Source organism: Poecilia mexicana, unplaced genomic scaffold (assembly GCF_051168715.1).
Source record: "Poecilia mexicana isolate PSO_F unplaced genomic scaffold, ASM5116871v1 scaffold_4, whole genome shotgun sequence".
NCBI lineage: Eukaryota > Metazoa > Chordata > Actinopteri > Cyprinodontiformes > Poeciliidae > Poecilia > Poecilia mexicana.
The window spans coordinates 6,896,699-6,917,999 of NW_028263373.1; the positions used below are offsets into that span (position 1 = coordinate 6,896,699).

The window sequence follows — 21,301 nt, forward strand, 5'->3', positions numbered from 1 at the left end:
TCTTCATACGCAATGGAAATTTAAGACAAATAAGTATCACTTTACAAGGGTGTGATTTTTTTTTTGTCAGTGATTATCTTGATTATCTTAGCTTGACATTCGTATGTTCTCGGTAAAGAAACACAAAACAAGACAAACCCATGTCCAGATTATCTCTGACTCCCTGTGACGTCTCTTTGGTGCAGCGACTCCACATCAGTTCTTCTAAGTGACGATTATTTCAAGTCTTTGAGGTTAGTCAGGGAACCATAAATCACACAGAAAACTCTTACTCCTGCTCAGCGTCTGGGTGGCACGTTGGACTAATGGGACAATCTTATGTGACAAAAGCAAAGCCACAACCATGGTTCCTGCACACGCCGTTAACCAGGGAGAACAGAGGAAAGACCTCCGGACCTCTGGTTCTGGAGCCGCTCTGCTCCTGAAAGGCTCAGCAACCCGCTCCCACTGCGTGAGGACAGCTCGTCTGGCTCCTGCCCACTGTCCAGGCCCAGTGAGGCGATACTGGTAAGGAGTGCAGGGACCGAAGAAGATCTTCGCCCAGAGGACTGGGTCTGTTAGGAGCAGTCTCCAGAGATGTGGTTTAACACCAATCTGTGAGGAAAAGCTTATTAGTATTCGGTTGTCTGTGTCTTAGATGCCGGAAACAACAAAGTGTTAGGAGCTGCTCACCTCCTCGGCCATGAAATCCAAGTAGTGGATGAAATCAACTTGGAGAACGGCTTGTTGTGGGTTAGGGAAGCTTGAAAAAACACAAGAAGGAATGCAAGTCAACTTATTTTGGCGTAAAAATCAACTTTGAGTGTGAGAATGACGGCTACCTGTGCATGTTTAGCCTCCTATCAGCTTCAAGGACTTCAAGCATTTTCTGCGTCGATGGGAGACGAGTCAAACCTGAGACATTAAACAAGTCGTCTTCTTCATCCCCAAATTAGTTTACAGTGTTTTGCAGTGATATTCAGAACTCTTGAACTGTTTTTAGATTTATTTAAAAAATTTAGATCAATAATATAATAGATGTTTTTGAACTCTTTACAAATTAGCTCAACCTGAGAATGGAAAACATTTGAGGACACAAAAAAAGTGCTGCCAGAATTTTTCAATTGCATTCATTTCAGGGCTTTGACTAGACCATTCTAACATGACCGGAATTTGATCGAAGCCCTCTGTTGCAGCCTTGGCTGTATCTGAGGTCGCTGATGTGTTGAAAGGTGAACACTTTGCCCCAGTCTCAAGTCATTTGCACTTTCCGACAGGTTGACTGTGGAAGGAAGACGGAGGGAGAATCCACACATGCTTGTGGAGGAAATGTATGACACACTTTCAGATTTTTATTTTTTTAAATTCTGAAAACCAATTTTACAATTAGGAATTGCCTTTTGTGGGTCTTCACACATAATTATTTTTAAAATACACTGAAGTTTGTGGGCTTAACGTGTCAGAAGGGCTAGGAATACTTTAGTAAGTCACTGTGTGTGTACATATTGTGTCTTACCTGAAAACACCTTAACAGCCCAGCGGACCTGCATCTCCACAATCGGCATGATTGGTCCCTTTACTTGGAAAAGACCCATGATGGCCAGCGTGGGTTGTTGCAGAGATGGAGGAAACACTCTTCTGAATTATGAAAAAATAAAAGTAAATAAATTAAGTAAACTTTCATGATACAAAGCACACGCTTTACCTCATGTTCTGTGACGTATCTCGTCTGTGCCCCTTAAACACTGAACTTTTCTCGTAAAGTGTTCCGCGTTGACTTACTTGTACAGCGTCAGCTCACGGTGTGGCCCTTCAGACAGAGCAGAGGGCAAGAACGGGAAGATTCCTTTGTATCCTGTGCAAAAGACCACGGCGTCAATGTTGTCTTCAACTGTCCCGTCTTTGAATGTAACTCCTGAGTCCTTGAAAGCTCGTATGTTGGGCTTCATGATAAGAGCGCCCTGGAGAATTCGACCAGGAAGATCATCATTGACCAGAGGCCTTTTGTCCAAAAGTCTGTGAAATAAATTGCAAAAGAGATGTTTATTGACAATTATTTGCAGGCTGCTGTGCAATAGCGCCTGCAAATTTTTATTTAGTCGTTTCAGTATTTTCTACATCTTTGGGTTTTTCTTCTTTTTCCCCCAGATTTCATGTCTGGTGCTTGACCTTGCTTTATGTTGTGTATTGCTGTAAGGTTTTTACCTTTTCCTTGATTTGTGTTTTTGTTTTTCAGCTGAACTTATAGGCTATACTGTGAGGGACATTTGAGATGCCCTTTCACCTATTGACCGGATAATCTGGTGCAGCTCCCACATTGCCCAACAGTCTGGTTCTGAATGATTGCTTGATTGACTTCGTGCCAGAGTGGTCCTCAAAACCAAACTCAGGCAGTTCCAGCTGGTATAAAAGCTTTTGCTGCGTGCTTTGCTAATTTGTCTGCGTTGAATTCAGCTTCTGTTGCTTTTGAGTAACAGTCAAAACTAGTCGATCGAGTCAAACTGTGATACCTGTGTCTGGGCTTCAGACCATAGAGTTCATGGTCATAGTTCTGGTTCAGTGCTCTCTCTCCTGCCCAGTTGATTAACGTCTTGGGGAGCAGCTGCAGCAGCAGGATGTTGAACCTGGAGATCAACGCCATATCCACGGGCAGGCCGCCACGGGCCATTCTGCTAATCACCCAGAACCCGTCCCGAACGCTGAGAAACGTCTGAGGAGGGAGGAGAATGTTAGACGTCGTCGTCGTCTCTCTTAGCTTCTCCAACAACGTGGCAGTTCTCCTGCGTCTGTCCTGCTCTCACCTTTTCTGCGGATCTGCTAATCTCTACCGCAATATCCCCTCCGGAGTTCCCAAAGCCAACGACCACCACCCTTTTACCCCTGAAGGAATCTGCGTCTTTATATTCCGAGCTGTGAAGAAGCCTGCCAAGGAATGTTTCGTGTCCTGGAGAGAAAACATAACAGCTCAATGGCAAAGGCTTTTTATGATAGTGTGAATTTACTGAAGTAACCTTAATACCTTGAAAATCAGACAGGGGTAAGACCGGACGGGTGTAATGTCCTGAACACACCAGAACCGCATCAAAGATGTGTCTTTCTTCCTCATTGTTTTTGTTCGTGGTCACTACATCCCACTGACCAGACACTGAGAAGTCTAACCTTTGTGTAACGCTCCTCACAGTGGTCTGAAGTGTGTGCAGAAACGCAAACATTAACATAGAGATCAACTACCTTTTCAAAGGCAACAACGGAAAAGGACGGACCTGCAAGCGAATGTGTTGGAGCAGGTGGAAATGCTCAGCGTAGAGCCTGAAGTACTGCAGCAGCAGGGAGTTGTGCATGTAGTTGGGATAGTCATCAGGCATGGGGAAATCACTGAAGCACATCATCTCTTTGGAGGTATTCACCACCAGAGAGCGGTAGATGCTGGATCGATCTGGTTCAGGAGACTCCTGCAGGCCCAGAAAAAAAAAAAGAAAGAAAAAAAAATATGGGAGCTTTAAAGAAGACCATTACTGTACGTTACACACTTACAAACACAAAAGACTTCATTGTTCTGAAGTGGAAGAAATTGAGTTCAATGTTTTTATTTTTGTAAATTAGAGGTTTGCATTTCTATTTAACTCCCTTTAAACCGTGAAACTCAGTGCAGCTGAATGCCTTCAGAATCAATTTAACCAAACATTCATGTGAAAGAAGGTCCTCTGGTAAGACAGGACAAAAATCAAATCAAAAACTAAAACTACACATCAACCTAAACCCAATTCTCTAAACTAACTAAAAGAAAAATAAAAAATGAGATAAAATAAATGCCTGACTTGAAAATGTATGTTTACCAAACAGCCTTAGGTTTTTCTTGGGTAGCAGCTTGACTAACAAGTTCTAACAAAATTACTCCACCTGTCCCACCTTAAATTTCCACAGGCCACCAATGTCATCACTACTTTCAAAGCAGACCGGGTCCAAGCCCTCCTCCAGGCAGACTTTGACGCAGGCCAGACCCGAACTGCCTGCTCCGACTACCGCCACACGGCGAACCATCGCTGAGGGGAAACGGGGTTGTCACAGAGGTTTCATCTTGCAAAACAACGTTTCTGTTTTCCGCAACAAAACCATCCTCACACAATCACTCTGTTTTGTTTCAATAAAGTTTTATTCAAAAGCAAAAAAAAAAAAAAAAAGTTATGTACTTCCTCGATTAGCTGTGAAAATGACACAAAAAGTGTTTGAATAACATCAAAAACTAAAATCTGTGTGAGTTACTGAACAATACAAAAATGAACGTAGCAGCAGTTAAGAATGATTAATTACCATTACATCATTTCACTAGTATTAGCTTGCAAAGCATGCATGACCTTAGACTTTACTTTACTCACCTGGACTCCACAGAGAGACAGAGGCAAGCTGTTGATTTGCAATTATTTAGCAACAATACTCATATTTTTGCAGTCTGTGAGAAATGCTACATGTGCTCAACAGCTTTTGTTGCAAGCTGTGTAAAAGAAAAGTTGCCTTCAGGCAGCAGCTGCGGCTTCGTCACCAGTCAAACAGTAAAGCAGAGGAGGGACTTTAACCCTCCGTGGTGCTGAGGGGATTATTTGTAGCGACCAGACAAGATGGTACGCTTAAAGTATTCTTTGCAAGATTTTAAACATACAAAGAAAAACAAACTGTTCACTGTGAACAACAAAGTAAGTTTTCAGAAGGTATAAACATCCTGTCTGTGTTCAAGTCTGAGAAAATACTGATATGTCTTCTGGCTACATCAAATATTTGAGCTGAACTAAACTAAACTAAACATGAACTCTAAAACGTGAACTGCATAATAAAAATATAGAGATCTGAATATAGACTTATTATTGGATTGGAATAAACTGAACTAATCTGAACCAAAATAGATTTGATAGTTTTGTGAAATAATATTTGCCCCCTAATGGTTACTTTTATTGTTTTCTTACTTACATTTTGCATCAAGGTTAAACATGAATAAACATAATATGCATTTTCAAATTATTATTTTTTTTAAAAAGGGGAAAAAGTTGTTCAAACAACCTGGTTCTATGTGAAGAAAAAAAAGAAGTAATTTCCCCCCCAGACATCGTAAGTTGTGCCCCTCCTTGGAGGCATTTACGGGTTAGGGTCTTTTTTGACCCACTCTTTTCAATATAAAAATATTCAATATTTTTTTAAATTCAGCCACATTGAAGGTTACGTATGAATGGGTAACTTTTTTAAGCCACGCCACAGAAGCTCAATCATATTTAAGTCTAGACTTTGACTAGACCAATGTGATTCAACAGAGATTTAAAGCCTTAAGAATGACTTTGTAATCCTTCTTTTCACGTTTTCATTAGATCAGGCCATGGTATGTTGCTTTTTGAGAGGTTTTGAGTTTGGGTTATAGTGTTTAAGTACCTTGACCAGCTGAATACGACCACATTTGTGGCTGCCAGCGAAAACAGAGCTGCAAGAGAGGTTTCATTTTACATTAAGATTTTCTAATTGCTTCTTAGAGTGAAAATAGAGATAATAAGCTTAAGACAGAAATAAGAAATAGAAAAACGAGCACTCAATCAAACTCTGGGTGGAAAAATAGTATTAGCAGCACCTATTGCTTTAATGTTCCTTTAAAACATTTATTCAAATGACAAAAGCCTCGTGTTCACTGAAAACACCAGAAGTTAGTAGTCTATATGAAAAATAATGTAATATCAAAAAGACAAAAAGAAACATGTCAGTTTTGTAATGGTAGCATATTTATGGTGATGACAGCGTCTGGTTGTTGGTGCAGGAGAAGAGCTGCAACAGAAACTGTGCAGAGTTTTTAATAAGTGCAGGCAATGTTTAAACCACAGGAGGGAGGAATCTATGGAGAAGTCAAATTGCGGCTCTTAAACCTAAGAATACGATTTACAACCTGAATGGTTGAACTTTAAACATAACTTGTTGTTCCAACCATAAACCTACCCCTAAAATGCACAAGAGCTGGGTTTGAAATGAACAAAGCAGGTTCACATTATTGTTTGGAATGCTTTTTGTACAATATAATCAGAGCCCAGTTCATTATAGGAAGATCTGATGTCTTTATTTTTGCTTTCCCTGACTTCTTGTGTCTCTCGCTCTGTTTTTCTACTTCCGTGGTTCAGGAAGGTGAACTCTGCCTGTCAGCTTTCTGATCCTGGCTCCATATCCTCCCTTCTTGTCAATAAACAATGATCTTCAGCACATCAGTGGTTTAGTTCTGGCCTGCTTGTAAACGGTTAAACTGCAATAGTTTATGCAATATGAAACTTTACTTCAGTGCAGACTAGAGTGAGTGTCACCAGCGTTGCATGTTAAAGTGAAAAGAGCTGCATTGTTCGATCTCAATAGATGGGGGTTACACTGCTGCATGACTGACAGATGTCCAGGGTTAACATCAGAGGTTCTGATCTTGGGGTTTCTTTAGACGGTTTGTGGATGAAGTTTGGACATCAGGGTGGGGATGAGGGTGGGACTGTGAACTTGGATGTAGTAGACGGCGCTTCCTCCAGCCACGAGCAGCAAGCTCCACTTGAAGAGGCGGCCTGCTGTCGAGCTCTCCTGAGGCCCCAGCTGTGGGAGCACACAAACAGTTATTGTCTGAATTTACTCGTCAATCGGCATGAAAGTCAAATTGATTTGGGGCTTTTGATGATGCATTAGAAGTGTTCTTTCTTTAAAGATGGCCTGATGATATACAATCAACAATATTTAGATGTAGAAATCAGGTCGAAGGGGTAATTTATTGTGGATTTTCCCGAAACATGATCAAATTAAACATACAGGTTCAGAGACGTAGGTCTGAATCCTCCCAGAAGCTTAAGGTTGGCCAGTTTGATCCATCCTGAAAACACTTTTAAAGTATGTTTGAGATTATTGAACTCTTGGATTGCGCAAGTGTGTCCAATTTTCTAACCATTTGTACTAAATGAACCTCTCAGATGGCAGGAAGTTAGTTAAAATGAACAGGAACGGCTCATGAACCACATTTCTTCGAGACATCCCCCATTTATGGGGTGACTGTGGCTCTATGGGTAGAGCTGTTGTCTTGTGATCTGAAGGTTGTAGTTTCAATTCCAGATTTTTCCTGCCACATGTTGATGTGCCCCTGGGCAAGGCACTTAACCCCAAATTGGAAAAGCGCTATATAAGTTCAGTCCATATACCATTTAATTCTTTTAACAATGAATGAAGTTCTGCGTTTTATTGTAATGTAAAAAAAAAAGAGAAGCAGTTAAAAAAATATTAGAGTGGATGATGACTGTATGTAAACTTGTGACCAGGAGTGTAAAAAGCACTCGTTTCAGACCTGTCGGGTCCTCAGGGGCTGGTACATCCGGTCGAGCTGCGTGAAGATCGCCCTGCGGGCCCCGTTCCATTTTCCCGGCCCCATCAGTCGGTACTGGTAAGCAGTGATGGGCCCCCAGAAAACCCGCATAAACAGGGGGAAGTCGGTGAGGAACAGCCAGAGGAGACTTGGGCGCACTCCGATGTCCTGCGCTAAGTCGTCCATGTACTCGACAAAGTCCACCTGCAGGGGCGTCAGCCTCGACACGACGTAGCTGTAGGAGAAAAACATGTAAGTTTATAAACCATTTCAACAGAACTAAAAGCCTTGCTTTTTAGTAATGTTAAGAACCGTTCATCTAAGTCATAATGAACGTCGCTCATACTTTTTCTCAATATTTCTGGTGTCCTTCTCAACAGCCTTGATCATGGTTTGATTTGAGGGAAGCTTCTTATGTCCTGAAGGCCCAAAGACAGAAAGCCGACATTTGACAACTGGACCTTCACGTCTGTGCAGAGGTTGGGACAAGCAAGTAACATTTACACCGTTTAAAGATGGCCTCTGTTGAAGTGAAGCCTCACCTTTGAAGACACGAGTGACAAAGCGGGCCTGCATCTCAGCCTGTGGCATGATGGATCCGTCAGAATGGATAAAGCCCACGATAGCCAGAGTGGGCTGCTCAAGGACCGGGGGGAAAACATGTTTGTAGAGACCCACACGGTGCCCCGACTTGTACATGACGTGCTTCGGCAGGTAGGGGAAATCGTAGTTGTACCCCGTGGCGAACACAATCAAATCCACCTGTGAGAGGAAATACATTGGTTAAAAGGTTGTTGTGGTTTTTTTTGGGTTTTTTTACCTCAGGGAAACAAAAGGCTGTGACAAGCGTCTCGTCAAATTTTCCTCTAACATTTTCCGCAGTGCTGCCATCATCGAAGACCACGGTGGAGCCACGGATCTCTTTCAAGTTTGGCTTGACAAGGACTGACCCGGACAAAATCTTGAAGGGAAGGTCATCGTTGATCACTGGAATCTGGCTGAAGAGTCTTGGGAAAAAGAAGAGGAGACATGATTGAATGTTGCAAACATGATGAGATCCTCTGAAAATCAAGTAGAGATAGTTTATTTTCTGAACTGCAATCAGGTAATGCAGGAGCAACCATGGCGGCTATTGTCTTGTAACAATTTTCTTGGCATGTTTTTCTCTTTTCATTTTGAAACGGTGGAAATAGAATCAGTGTTTGTGTAACATCGTGGGGTGTGGTGAGGCACACTGCTCTCTAGTGTTTGATACTTTAGGATCTTTGCAGCACGTCTTTAGCCTTTCTCTCTCTCCTGCCACATCCTGACTGATTACTGTTAGTAAAAAATGTTTTGTCTCAATGGAATTGCTGTCCATAAATTTGGATACTTCTTCTTAACATTTTATTTATTTATTTTTTTTTTTTTACCCTATATTGAATATTGAATAAATAGATTTACATTAAAAGTTGTTATCTTTCCCCACATTTTGCAGAGCAAGATTATGACACTGGAGTTACAGAAGAATTAATTTTCTGGGCTTTTTACCCATCTTAACCAGGTCTGTCTTAGTGGCGCGCAAAGAGATTTAAAATCAATTCCACTAGTGTCAAACTCCAGACCTCCAAGACTCTCTGATTTAACACAGACGAACCCAATAGTTGGGTCATTAGTAGAACATTAGCAGAATGAGAGTTTGATGCCCTCGTAGTCTAAAAAGTTCCTTTCTAACTTAATACTAAGCAGTCCTGTTTCTTGCTCCCACTAAAGATTTGATCAAATCCAGAACTGATTACACCGGCTCCTGCTCCGACAGTCTAACACAGTTGGGAAAACACGTGTTGGAGCTTTACCCCCAGATAACCCCGGCTGAGCTTAACCCCTGGTAGGTGGTGTATGTCAAAGCAACAAAGTATGCATACCTATTTCCCACAGTGCGGTTAATATTTTCCTGTTGGTCCGCTGACTCTACTGACTCCAGGAGACACTTGTGTCTGGCTCAGTTAACCCTCAGCGGCAACTTGAGCTACACATTGCAATCTAGTGGATTCTTAGGCGCCTATCTGTCCAAAGTTACGTTTTGGCAATTCAAGCTGCTCTTCTGCTGGATTGGACATAATGGCTTGTTGTTCTATAGCTGAAACCAGAAAGCTTTGATGACCATTGGAGCAGCTTTTAGACCATGCTCTCCAATAGAGAGATGCTGCAATTTAGTTTTGCTGAGGAAAACAATTATCTGCTCAGAAAACGACGATTGACCCCCTCATCATAACATTGTAGCATCCTACCTGTGTTTGGGTTTGAGGCCATACACCGCGTGGTCGTACATGGCGTTGAGCTTCTTCTCCCCAAGCCAGTTGAGAAAACTCATGGGCAGCAGCTTGAACATGACATGGACAAAGCGCGTGTTGAACCTGTCAACCGGCAAGCCGTTGTCGGAAACCTGACGGATGACCCAGGCACCGCTGCGAGTACTCAGGTACACCTGCAGGGAAAGTTTCAAGGACAACAAGTAAACGAAGCCGTTGATGAAAGTGTGCACCGCATTTTACAGGGAGTTCAAGACTTTCAATGTGGCAACGGTTGGGAAACCCCTTCCCCCCCAGAAAGACTTCCCGACCTGCTCTGCTACTCTGCTGCCCTCCACGGCGATGTCTCCTCCTGAGTTGCCGATGCCGATGACCACCACTCTCTTCCCGTGCATGTCCTCGGGTCCCTTGTAGTCCCAGCTGTGGAAGTATTTTCCTTCAAACGTCTCAATTCCTGCAACATATTGGAAAGATACTCAAGCGTGTGGAATGCAAATAGCGAGGATGATTAGCATTAAAACAGCAGCTTATGAAATTACTTGTACATTTTTCACATGTTATAAGTGAAAAATCTGGAACGTGTACTTCTTTAAAAAAAAATTGATATTAAGGAAGTATTCATTTAAAACAAGCTTATAAGTTAGTTTGGCCTATTTCAAGTTAATTGCACCAGAAACTAGACAAAAAAATAGAATACTTGATAAGATTTTGTGTTTTTGTAGCATAATATCAAACAGTTCAAGAATGAATACTTGCACAAGTGTTTCCCACCATGTATTACCTGGAAAGTCTTTTAGTGGCAGGTTGGGGTAGTTGAAATGACCGGAGCAGCAGATGACTGCATCAAAGATGTGCCTCTCCTCCAGTCCATCTTTATTCTCTATCACCACCTCCCACTGACCGGTACGGGAAAAGTCTGGTCTCTGCGTGACTTTCTTCACCGAGGTCTAAGTTATAAGCAAAGAACAAGGAAAAGGTCAACAAAGCTCTCTGAACAGCTCCAGAATGATTTAAGGTCTTCTTCCTGTGCATTTACCTGGAAACGAATGTGTTGCAGTATTTTAAAGTGCTCCGCGTACATCCTGAAGTACTTCAGGATCTTAGAGTGGTGCATGTAGTTTGGGTAATCACCGGGGATGGGGAAGTCACTGTAGCACATCATCTCCTTCCAGATGTTGATGGTCAGGGAGCGATATATGCTGGCCCTGTTTGGCTCCGAGACTTCCTGGGAAGACAGAGAATCGAAAGTAAATTTCCTCCTTTCCTCGGGGAAATCTGCAGGATTAAAACGATCTCCTCAGCAGCAGCCGGCAAATTCTTGCCTTGAACTTCCAGAGCCCTCCTATGTCGTCGCTGCTTTCGAAGCAGGTCGGCTCCATGCCCTCATCCAGGCAAGCCTTGACGCTGGTGAGACCAGAGGGGCCCGCCCCGATCACTGCCACTCTCTGCACCATGATGGAGCTGCAATAGGGCAGGAAGAAAGAAAAACTAGAAATATAATACAGTGTATAAGATACAGTAGACAAGATAAAATATTAATTTAAATTGTTCAATCACATTAAAGTAATGATGTGTCATAAATTCACTTTAAAAAGTCTTTTTAGCTCAGACTAGAATTACTCCCCCCACCCACAATTTTAGGGTTTTAGCATACAACTAACAGAGATATGTCTCAAAACTAATTACTAACCAGCTAATCAAGTTGGTTGCTTAAAGTAGGAAAACATTTTATGTGTGGATTATAAAATGTTTTCACCCCTCGCCGTTGAAATCCTGAATCCAACCTTATTTTTCCCAAACTGCCACCATTCCTAGAAGGATCTGTCTCTTTTGGAATGTGCTTACACATTTCAACGGATTTTGACTACGTTCCCTTGGCAAGACGCAGCTTGAGCTGTCAGCAATGTGGAAAAATGGTCGAGTCTCAGGTAATTTAGATGCGGTTTTCTCCAGCAATATTTTTCATATGATCACGAAATAAGAAAATATTTTTTATGCTTTAAAAAAAAAATAAAAATGTTACAATCAGCGCTTTTTGTCTTCAATCCTGTTTAAATGTTCAGCTTTGAAAAACTATTGTTCATGTTACTCGTATGCAGGTAATGGTGCAAGTGTAGCATTAGTAAACAGAAACAAAGCTAAATTAATGTCTTTTTTTTCTGGCAAAAACCATCTTACAAAGTAGTTTCTAAATGTGATCATATGTGATTTCAAAGCTGCAGATATCAGTTTTACGTGATGATGAAATCAGAGCACAGCACCAAACTGTTGCTCAGCTGAATTCACAAACATCGTTACAGTGCAAGCATTTAAAGATAAGTTTGAGTTTTGATAAACATGGCCAATACTTGAGGGGAGGCAGCCCTTTGTGGCTTCCAGATAAAACCCTCAGTAATGCTCTTGATTGCAGCCAGAGTCATAAAACAAGTTCCTAGAAGCCGCATGCAGAACAAAGGTTTTGCTTTAAATCACTTAAACCCAATGACCCTGCAAATTGTTATATCACATCTATGCAGTTCATGTTAAGACCTGTCTTTTTTCTTCCTGATGGAACTTTTTGCCTTGTCCAACTTTGGTCTCTTTGTTTTATTTAAAACTGTTTGGTTAATCCTTACATTTTTTCTTTTTGCACAGAAATACTTTGATTGCATTTTTCTTTCAACAAAATAAGCATAAATATGTCAAAGGCAATATATATGCAAAATGAAAATTATGTTCAAAAACCTTTTGCACAATGTTCTGATTTTTCATTTGCATGAATAAACTAACGGCGTGCATTTTCTTCTCAATCAAATTTATGTTCAAGAAAACGTAAAAGCTAGTAAATATTCTTACCTTTTAAAACACCGTTTGGAATGTTCTGTGTAAATGCATCATAACACAATCCATACGAAAAATAATAACGATGCAAAAACATTGCATTGATTTGCAACAATCTCATTATTTTCTTCATGACTTTAAAGAACAGGCATGTTAAAGATTAAATGATTTAATTATGAAAAACAACAAAAGAGCTGTAAACAAACAGGTTTTCTTGCAGCAGCTTATTTGTCTTACCTTGTGTGCTTCTTGGCCTGTCTCTGGAAAAGGGACGAATCTCATCAGAGCGCCGACTTTTATACAGACCCGCTGCTGACTTTTTTTTTCTCCTCCAGGCAACAAAGACACCCGACTGTATCTGCATACAGTCTGTGGATGACAGGATTATGAACGTTTTCTTTTGTCGATCAGAGAAATATACAATTAGTTAATTTATGGAAGTATTTTTAAAAATTATTTTAGAGAGTTTTCAGTGGTGCCGTAGTACAAACTATTGCAACTGTACTCATAAGTTTGGGTTGTGTGGTTTAAAAGGGGCGGTCCAAACTTTGAGGACCTGATCCTTCGATGCCGGGAAAACCGTGAGCTGTTAGACAACCGAGGAAGAAAAAACATGTCAAGCGTCGTTACAAATATGGTGAGAACAGTGTGGCCAGGATGTGCTTTTTTTTTTTTTTTTTTTTTTTTTTTAATAATGATAATAATAAAAAAAAATACATGGTGTTATTAATTACTCTACTGTCGACTGTCTGATGTGCGCTCGCTCGGACACGCGCGTTACTCGAACCTGTTTGAGAGGTTGCGCGTGCACGCCGCCATCTAGATGCGGGTTTATACACGACAGAGCGTGAAATGAATCTAAAAACACGAAGTAAAAAAAAAAAAAAAGGTTGAATTCTGCAGTTCGTGGTGCTCGTCTGTGCAGCTGCATCGTCTGTCCTCAGTCTGTCTACTGACGTCTGTTCAGCAGGTCGCAGTTTCGTCCCTTCCTCAGTCACTCAGTCCTTCATCACACTGACTGACTAAAAGTCAAGGTCACAACTGACTGAGTTGTATCGCTTTAATTCCCAAATCATTTTATGTGAACCAGATTGCACTTGGTAAGTCTACAGTAGATGGAGTCAATAAATTGGTTAATGTGTACAAACTTTCCCAGTTTATGAATGTCAACTATTCAGTAAACTATTGTTTACTCAGAGATTGCCTCTGATTGCCTTCCAGTCTGTGCTCAGACAGGACGGTTCTCTTGACGAAACTGGGACTATGGGTCATGTCCTTTGTAAGTGCTTTTCACATCAAGTTAGGGTTACTGTTGAATGACGTCCGGACCTCACATCAACACTTTAAACATCTCAGTTGCATCTAGAAGATGCTTTTCCCCCTCCGTTCAGCATTTCTAAAGATAGAAATTTGAAAAGTATATTTGTATTCTGTCCTTTTAAGTATATGATTCCTCCAGGAATGGGAAAACATACAACACAATAAACCTGTTAAGATAGGTTTATAGTAACTTTGGAGGAGCTGCAGAGATCCACAGCTCAAACGGGGGAATCTGTTGACAGAATTATTGTTATTATTGCACTCCACAAATCTGGCAAATAGAAAACTAGTGTTGAAAGAAAGTTTGTCCATAGACACCAACCGGAAAGAAGGTGAGCTGCCTAAAACGTTTGCCTACACTGACAGTATAGTGTGTTAAAGAAAAGTAGCAAAGCACATCTCTGTGAACATCACTTGATGCATCTCCATGGTGAAACAGGGTGGTGGCAGCATCATGCTGTGAGGAGGACAGAAAAGCTGATTAATGGAAGATGAATGGAGCTACATATGACAATATTGTGGGAAAATTTGTGTCATAGGCTGGAGCAGCATTGGGATTGTGATGGAGATTCACCTTCCATCAAGACATCAATTCAACCAGTTGCAATGGGAAGGTTTGGATCAAATTATTACTTTTGCAAGTCACTGGTTTCTCTCTTGTGGCTGAATAAAAATGATCAAAATGACCCGAGGTTTGGTTATTTTCCCATAATGCCCTTCATATTACGCACATTTTAGCTTCTTCCTTGACGCTCCACCAGTTACTCAAGATCACAAATCCTTTTTTGGTTTAATGGAAAAGCACAATCTACTAGCTCCAGGGGGGAGAGGGTCAAAGTTAGGAACCCTGATTTTGGTGCATACAAGGTTATTTGGAACTTAGTTTCAGAAAAAAAAGATCCCTTCCCAGTTAACAATGATTTATTACCAAATCTGTAGGAATACAGCAAGAACGGTTTGAGGATGTTGGAAGACCTATATATGGGGGAGGGGTAAAATAATCCCACATGCTGGAAAAACCCCCCATCAAGGTCACAAAGGTGACGTGGACAGAGCAGGCCAGACTTTGCCCAGGCTGATGGAAAATTCCACCCTTGTCTCTGGCACCTAAATGAGTTAAGTGCATCAACATTCTTCGTGAATAAAGTGTTTTAGACTACTCTTAATGGGACTACTAATGAGTAAATGCACTGGCTCATATTTATGCTGGATTAATAAAAGAGAAAACATCATAGCAGAAAAAAGACGATATCCTAACTTCTGGAGCCCTAAAAATTAAACATCTGAGAAAAGAAGGAAAGAAAAAAATCTGCTGCTAATGTTACTCATTAATGAAAGAAACTAGACGAGTGTGCTCTTTGTACCAGATTGCAATAGTTCCAGAGGATAAAGGTTCTGGGTAGCTTTGATCGAAACCCCCCCTTTGTGTTGAGCTGGGGAAAAAAAACCTTCTCAGCAAGTGAAAGTGCATGGAAAAATTTCACAAGTCCCAAAGAACACGGAGTGATTTCAAAAGCTCAAAGTTTCAACTCTTAAAGCAACATTCACATTTACAGCAGCTTTCAGCTTGAGCTGATCACCCACAATCAGGAGACTGCGAGATGTCAGCACCAGGGGGCGCACTATGATGATGTTTGAGATCCTCCAGACTCAGATTTTCACTTCACTTTTAAATCTGATGTAAAAAAAAAAAATCTCTTTTTGGACAATAGCTGGATTAAAAGGTGTTTTTCACAACTTCTCATGTTGATCTGGTCTGAACCATATTAAAAGGATTAGCTCAAATACATAATCATGATGTCCTATAAAGAGATGTACCTGTTTCTCTTCTGTGATTAAAAATAGCCCACAGGTGGAATCTGTGTCATTTGGTTTTGGATGTAGATTCAAAATAAAAATTACTTACTTGGTAAAGTGAACATTTATCAAAATCTTATATGCAGCCAACAAGAATATGGGAACTTAGATTGTTTTCAGGTGCTTGTGTGTGATCCGTGTATGATTTTTTTCTCACCAATTTGAGGAGAAACCATTTGTTTTGAAGTCATTGATACATTTACCTTGTTTATCTCCAAAACTGCTGTATTACAGCCCCTAAAAGTCCCTTTCGACAATCAAAGTTTGTCAAAAATTGATCAGAGCAACACATATTGCAAAAATATTTCATTTGGGACTTTAGTTTGGTGGTGCCGAGTAACCTCATGCAAAACATACAAGGTTAATGAATGAGGAGAAAAGATCAGATTTATACTCAACAGAAACAGGAAGTTATATGTCTGATAAAGCAGCTACAGGGTATGGTATAGTTTATTTTCTAATGTTCCTCAATTGTGGAAAAAAAAAAGTGACACATGCAGAATTAAACTGGAGTGGTATGTCTAAATGTACTTTTGAGGAAAAACAAAATATACTTACTAGACTTAATAAAAAAAAATCTGATGGACTCTATCAGTAAACAGAAAATGGGGGAAAAAAAATATTTTGAAAAACAAAAAAACCCCCGATAAAAACCAAAATCACTTACTTAAATATGTTTGAGCGTACCGCTTAGATTACAGCAGTTGATGTGAAGTTTTGCTGACCTGCTTCAAAGCACAAACACATTTTAAATCCACATTTGCATTTTGAAACAGTTGCCTAATGAGCATAATTTGGCAATTCACTTCCAAGAGTTCACAAAAAGTAAACGCACAAAAAAAACAACACAATATCACTGTCATCGGTCTGGTTTTGAGCCTATTGGATTGAACGATCCCGAGTTCTTCTCTCATCTCCAGGCTGCCTGTGGACGGATGTTGGACAGCAGGGTGGGTATGGCGTCTGGGTGGTGTGTGTGGAAGTAGTACGCCGCGGCTCCTCCACCCAGAATCACCAGGCTCAGTTTAACCAGGCGGCCCGTAATGGAGGACTCTGGCTCCTCCAGCTGGGCGGACGTGAAAAGAGAATGCATTTAGTTTATATTTAAAAGGATAATTGTAGATTACAAGTTTAAAACTGGTTTAACAACGGTGTTCATTCAGACCTTCCTGCTTTTTAGGGGCTGGTACATGCGATCGAACTGGGTGAAGATCGCTTTGCGGGCTCCATCCCACTTCCCCGGCCCCATCAACCGGTACTGGTAGGAGGAGACGGGTCCCCAGAGTACATGCTTGAACAGTTGGTAGTCTGTGAAGAAGAGCCAGGGAAGACTCGGCCTCACTCCGATCTCTCCAGCGATGTCGTCCATGTAGGAAACAAAGTCCACCTGCAGTGGGGTCAACTGTGACACAATGTAGCTGTGGAGGTGGCCAACAAATTGTTGTAAGATCAAACATTGAATGGACTGCGAAAAATAGGTGATCTATTATGGAAGACAATAATGGGAAGTTACTTTTTCTCAATGTCCTTAGTGTCCTTGTCAACAGCTTTGATCATGGTTTGGTTTGAGGGAAGCTTCTTAAGTCCTTAAAAGCAAAAAAAAATGATAAAGACATGTTAGGATCACTCAGGCTTTTGAAGGGTTTCAACTAACAACAGGAGCATATAAAAGCCTTGCCTCTCACCTTTGAAGACACGTGCCACCCAGCGGGCCTGCATTTCCGCTTGAGGCATGATGGCGCCGAGGGCATGAATGAAACCCACCACACCTAGAGTGGTATGCTCCAAGTTTGGAGGGAATACGTGCTTGTAGAGACCTACTCTGTGGCCTGACTTATAAAGAACATTGTTTGGCAAGTAGGGGAAGCCATAGTTGTACCCTGTGGCGAACACAATTGTGTCTACCTGCAATGAAGAAGACGTAGATCAGTGAAAAGGATTCTGGGAGTGTGGAAAGACTCTTGAAAATACTTAGGAGGAAGATTCTGACCTTTTCCACAGTGCTCCCGTCGTCAAACAACACAGTGGAGCCACAAATTTCCTTTACATTCGGTTTGATGATGACAGATCCTGAAAGAATCTTCAGAGGCAGATCGTCATTGATCACTGGGATCTGACTGAAGAGCCTGTGGAGGCAGGAAGGAGAGAGGAACACCGGACTTAGGAGAGATCAGGAGATAATCATCAATCAAAGGGAAGATGCACATCACCAAAGTGACTGACCAGTAAAGAGGTCCAGAAATCTAACCAACCTTGCCTTGTACTTTTCTACACTTTTTCCATAAACATCAGTGTGACTGATGGGATTTTAGTCAATAGACTAGGGATCTTCAACTCCAGTCCTCCAGGGTTGATGTCTTGCAACTTTAAGATGTTTCCCCTTTTGCTCTGAGTAATGAGGTCATTAACTTTGGAGAACTTTAGTGCATACTGAGATGGTAATTCAGCCATTTGATTCAGGTGTGTTGGATCAGGAAAACATGTAAAAGTTGCAGGACACCGGCTTTTGATGACTAAAGTTTAAGACCCCTTCGCTAGACCATCACTTTCTTTGTGGTTGTAGCATGACAAACATAATAGCCTTCCAAATGCTTTTTGCTCGGCATTGTGTATTTTCAGGAGAGCACCCACCTGTGTTTGGGCTTGAGGGCGTATGTTGTGTGGTCGTACATGGCGTTGAGTTTCTTCTCTCCAAACCAGTTGAAGAAGTTGATGGGCAGCAGCTGGAAAAGGATATGGACGAACCTGGTGTTGTACATCATGTCCACCGGAACGCCGTTATCTGAGACCTGACGAATCACCCAGGCGCCACGACGGGTGCTCATATACACCTGGGCAACAGAACAGATGCTAATTAACATTCCTGCAAGTAACAGAGAGATGTGTTACCTCAAAAACAAAGACAAGACAAAGAGAACAAGAACCTGCTCTGCAAATTTGCTACTCTCAACGGCGATGTCTCCTCCTGAGTTGCCGATGCCGATGACCACCACTCTCTTCCCGTGCATGTCCTCGGGTCCCTTGTAGTCCCAGCTGTGGAAGTATTTTCCTTCAAACGTCTCAATTCCTGCAGCAGGTATCACATGCTACAATCGCTTCTTGGGTTTTGGAAAATCCGTCACGATTGTTTTGCTATAAATTTTCTAACTGTATGTGCAAACTAAACAAGACAAGACCGAGACATACCTGGAAAGTCTTTGAGTGGCAGGTTAGGGTAGGTGTAATGACCGGAGCAGCAGATGACTGCGTCAAAGATGTGCCTCTCCTCCAGTCCATCTTTGGTCTTCGTCACCACCTCCCACTGACCGGTGCGAGAAAAGTCCGGTCTTTGTGTGACTTTCTTTACTGAGGTCTGAAAAAGAAAAACACCCAGCAGTTATAGAAACAGTCTTGACAGGCCAGATTTCGACCAATAAAGGTTTCTTAAGAATTAGGTTACCTGGAAACGAATGTATTTCAGTATTTTAAAGTGCTCCGCGTACATCCTGAAGTACTTCAGGATCTTAGAGTGGTGCATGTAGTTTGGGTAATCAGCGGGGATGGGGAAGTCGCTGTAGCACATCATCTCCTTGGAAATGTTGATGGTGAGAGAGCGGTAGATGCTGGCCCTGCTTGGCTCAGGCACTTCCTGCACAGAAAAACAAACAAACACTGTGCAGGAAAAGAGACTATGAAGAAAAGAAAAAACAAAACCACTGTTAAAAAGAGGACATCCCAGTTGACGGGAATCTGGGTGGATCTAATAACATGGCAAAACTAAGAGGCTTCAAACCAATACAGTGAAGTTCATGGCAATAATGTGAAAAATGTGGAAAACATCCGAGAGTGCGAATACTTCCTCGAGGTTGTGCTTGATGACTAAACATAGGGAAATTCAACTAGAGATGGCGTCTTGCCTTGAACATCCAGAGTCCTCCTATGTCGTCGCTGCTTTCGAAGCAGGTCGGCTCCAAGCCCTCCTCCAGGCAAGCCTTGACACTGGTGAGACCCGAGGGGCCCGCCCCGATCACTGCCACTCTCTGCACCATGATGGAGCTGCAACAGGACAGAAAATGAAGTCAATTTTAGCAAACGTACGTGCAGTTTTAGTTGAGCAATTCCACTGTTATCAAGGGTTTAATTTTATTTCCCTCCTCCCCATTTCTCAATTTATCAACTTTCCTCCCTCGTGTCATCCAGTGTTCTTCACATCACTGATATCTGTGATTCCTTATTTTACATAAGTCCACTTTCTGTAAATGCTGTTTTGACATTTTAAACCAAAAGTACACCTTTGCAGCAGTTCACTCTCTGGCTATTTGCACCCAAAGCAATTAATAGTTCACCTGCTGTCTGCATCGTGTTCTTATCAGCTTTTCCTTTCATGTCCTGTCATAAAATCTTCTCGGTTCTTAGAAGTACAAATCAGGGCAAAGGCAATCTTTCAGTTTTTTGAAAGCACTAGATTGTTATCTTTGTTTTTGATTCGATATTTTAAAGAGTGAACACTAATCAAACGGCCCATGCAAACTCCTTGAGCCCTTTAGTTACATCTTATTAAACCACACAGGGACTGGAATGTTTTACCTATAAAATGAACAGAAATCTAACGTGCCTCTTCTTACCGTGATGATCCTTATGTGCCGCTGTCCGGTCCAGTTTGGAGGAGCATCACCTGAAGTGCAGTCTTTTATACACAAAGGAACCATCGCAGAGCCTCATAGTTTTCTCTTGTTCCTGACCTAATTGCCCCAAAAGGCTTTTATTGGCTTGAGCAATGTTTACCCAAATCAGTGAGGTTTTACTTTGACTAAAGTCCAGTTTGTTTTCCAATCAAGTGGGAGGGAGACGGCTGGCGGGTGAACGAGCGGCACTCACTGCACACGCTGTCTGCATCATTGTATTATGATTTTTTATTTTTATTTTTTAATGCACAATGTCCGGCTTCAATCTACTGAAACACTGAAAGCATCTTCTACTGTATATTGAGGGGCCTTCTCATTTGTTGTGATTTAAATTCCCTTGAAGACTAATGCATTCAGATGATTTACTTTAACTTTTATTTCATGTCATTCGTGTGAATTAAAAGGAAATTGTTGCATGTTTGTTTTTTTGTTGTTTTATTTCAAATACAAATCTGAAGAGTTTGCTGTGTGTTTGCATTTAGACTCTCCACTCCTAAAATGTGCACTTGTTCTTCAAATCTACAGTTTCATTGGATCAGGAGCGTCTTTGAGAATCCCTTTTCAAGTATTGCCACAACTCTAGACTGGATTTAGTTGGGAACTTTGACTGGACCATTCTAATTACTGCTATGGGTTGTTAAATCTTTGGGATATTTTGTTTTATAAACTTAGTAGAGCTTTCTTATACAGAGATTTAATTACAAATGGGTAAACTCTGATAACTAAAAGTGACTTCTGGAAGAAACTGGTTGAGGTTTCTGTTGGTTTATCGCGTTAAATCCAAATCAAATGCATTGAAACATGTGGAGCTAAAGTGACAAAATTTGAAAGAGGTGAAGGGATGTACATGCTTTTATAAGTTGCTGTACATCTGTGTCCTCACTTTTTCAGCATAATCTGAACTGCCGATTCTCTTGGTTTTATCCTGTTTTACTGAGCATAAAAATATTTCATCTTTGTTGTTTATATACACCTGTACATTATTAAAAATAACAGGGTAGGACTCTAAATGTCGCCTCCCC

General features: G+C 41.3%; 3 protein-coding genes across 4 annotated transcripts; all 3 read right to left on the minus strand.

Moving 5' to 3' along the window:
• On the minus strand, nt 1-5,490 carry LOC106920904 (flavin-containing monooxygenase 5-like). Of its 2 annotated transcripts, XM_014992221.2 has the most exons (11): nt 4,356-5,490; nt 3,889-4,022; nt 3,243-3,431; nt 2,999-3,164; nt 2,781-2,923; nt 2,490-2,689; nt 1,762-1,995; nt 1,496-1,617; nt 822-894; nt 673-742; nt 1-594 (listed from the first exon to the last, which is right to left on the minus strand). In XM_014992221.2, the coding sequence occupies exons 2-11, from the start codon at nt 4,018-4,020 to the stop codon at nt 235-237; spliced, it is 1,689 nt and encodes a 562-aa protein (XP_014847707.2). In that variant the 5' UTR covers nt 4,021-4,022; nt 4,356-5,490; the 3' UTR covers nt 1-234. The 2 variants fall into 2 exon arrangements, with proteins under 2 accessions (XP_014847707.2, XP_014847717.2); XM_014992231.2 differs by having other exon boundaries at nt 3,889-5,490.
• An 87-nt stretch (nt 5,491-5,577) lies between these two features.
• On the minus strand, nt 5,578-12,782 carry LOC106920895 (flavin-containing monooxygenase 5-like). Its single transcript, XM_014992210.2, has 11 exons — nt 12,676-12,782; nt 10,941-11,079; nt 10,655-10,843; nt 10,400-10,565; nt 9,930-10,072; nt 9,598-9,794; nt 8,199-8,334; nt 7,870-8,089; nt 7,674-7,746; nt 7,310-7,562; nt 5,578-6,573 (listed from the first exon to the last, which is right to left on the minus strand). The coding sequence occupies exons 2-11, from the start codon at nt 11,070-11,072 to the stop codon at nt 6,424-6,426; spliced, it is 1,659 nt and encodes a 552-aa protein (XP_014847696.2). The 5' UTR covers nt 11,073-11,079; nt 12,676-12,782; the 3' UTR covers nt 5,578-6,423.
• Nucleotides 12,783-16,047: 3,265 nt separating this feature from the next.
• On the minus strand, nt 16,048-21,089 carry LOC106920877 (flavin-containing monooxygenase 5-like). Its single transcript, XM_014992182.2, has 11 exons — nt 20,220-21,089; nt 19,512-19,650; nt 19,055-19,243; nt 18,802-18,967; nt 18,540-18,682; nt 18,247-18,446; nt 17,606-17,741; nt 17,301-17,520; nt 17,129-17,201; nt 16,781-17,033; nt 16,048-16,681 (listed from the first exon to the last, which is right to left on the minus strand). The coding sequence occupies exons 2-11, from the start codon at nt 19,641-19,643 to the stop codon at nt 16,526-16,528; spliced, it is 1,668 nt and encodes a 555-aa protein (XP_014847668.2). The 5' UTR covers nt 19,644-19,650; nt 20,220-21,089; the 3' UTR covers nt 16,048-16,525.
• Between the last annotated feature and the right edge of the window lie 212 nt (nt 21,090-21,301).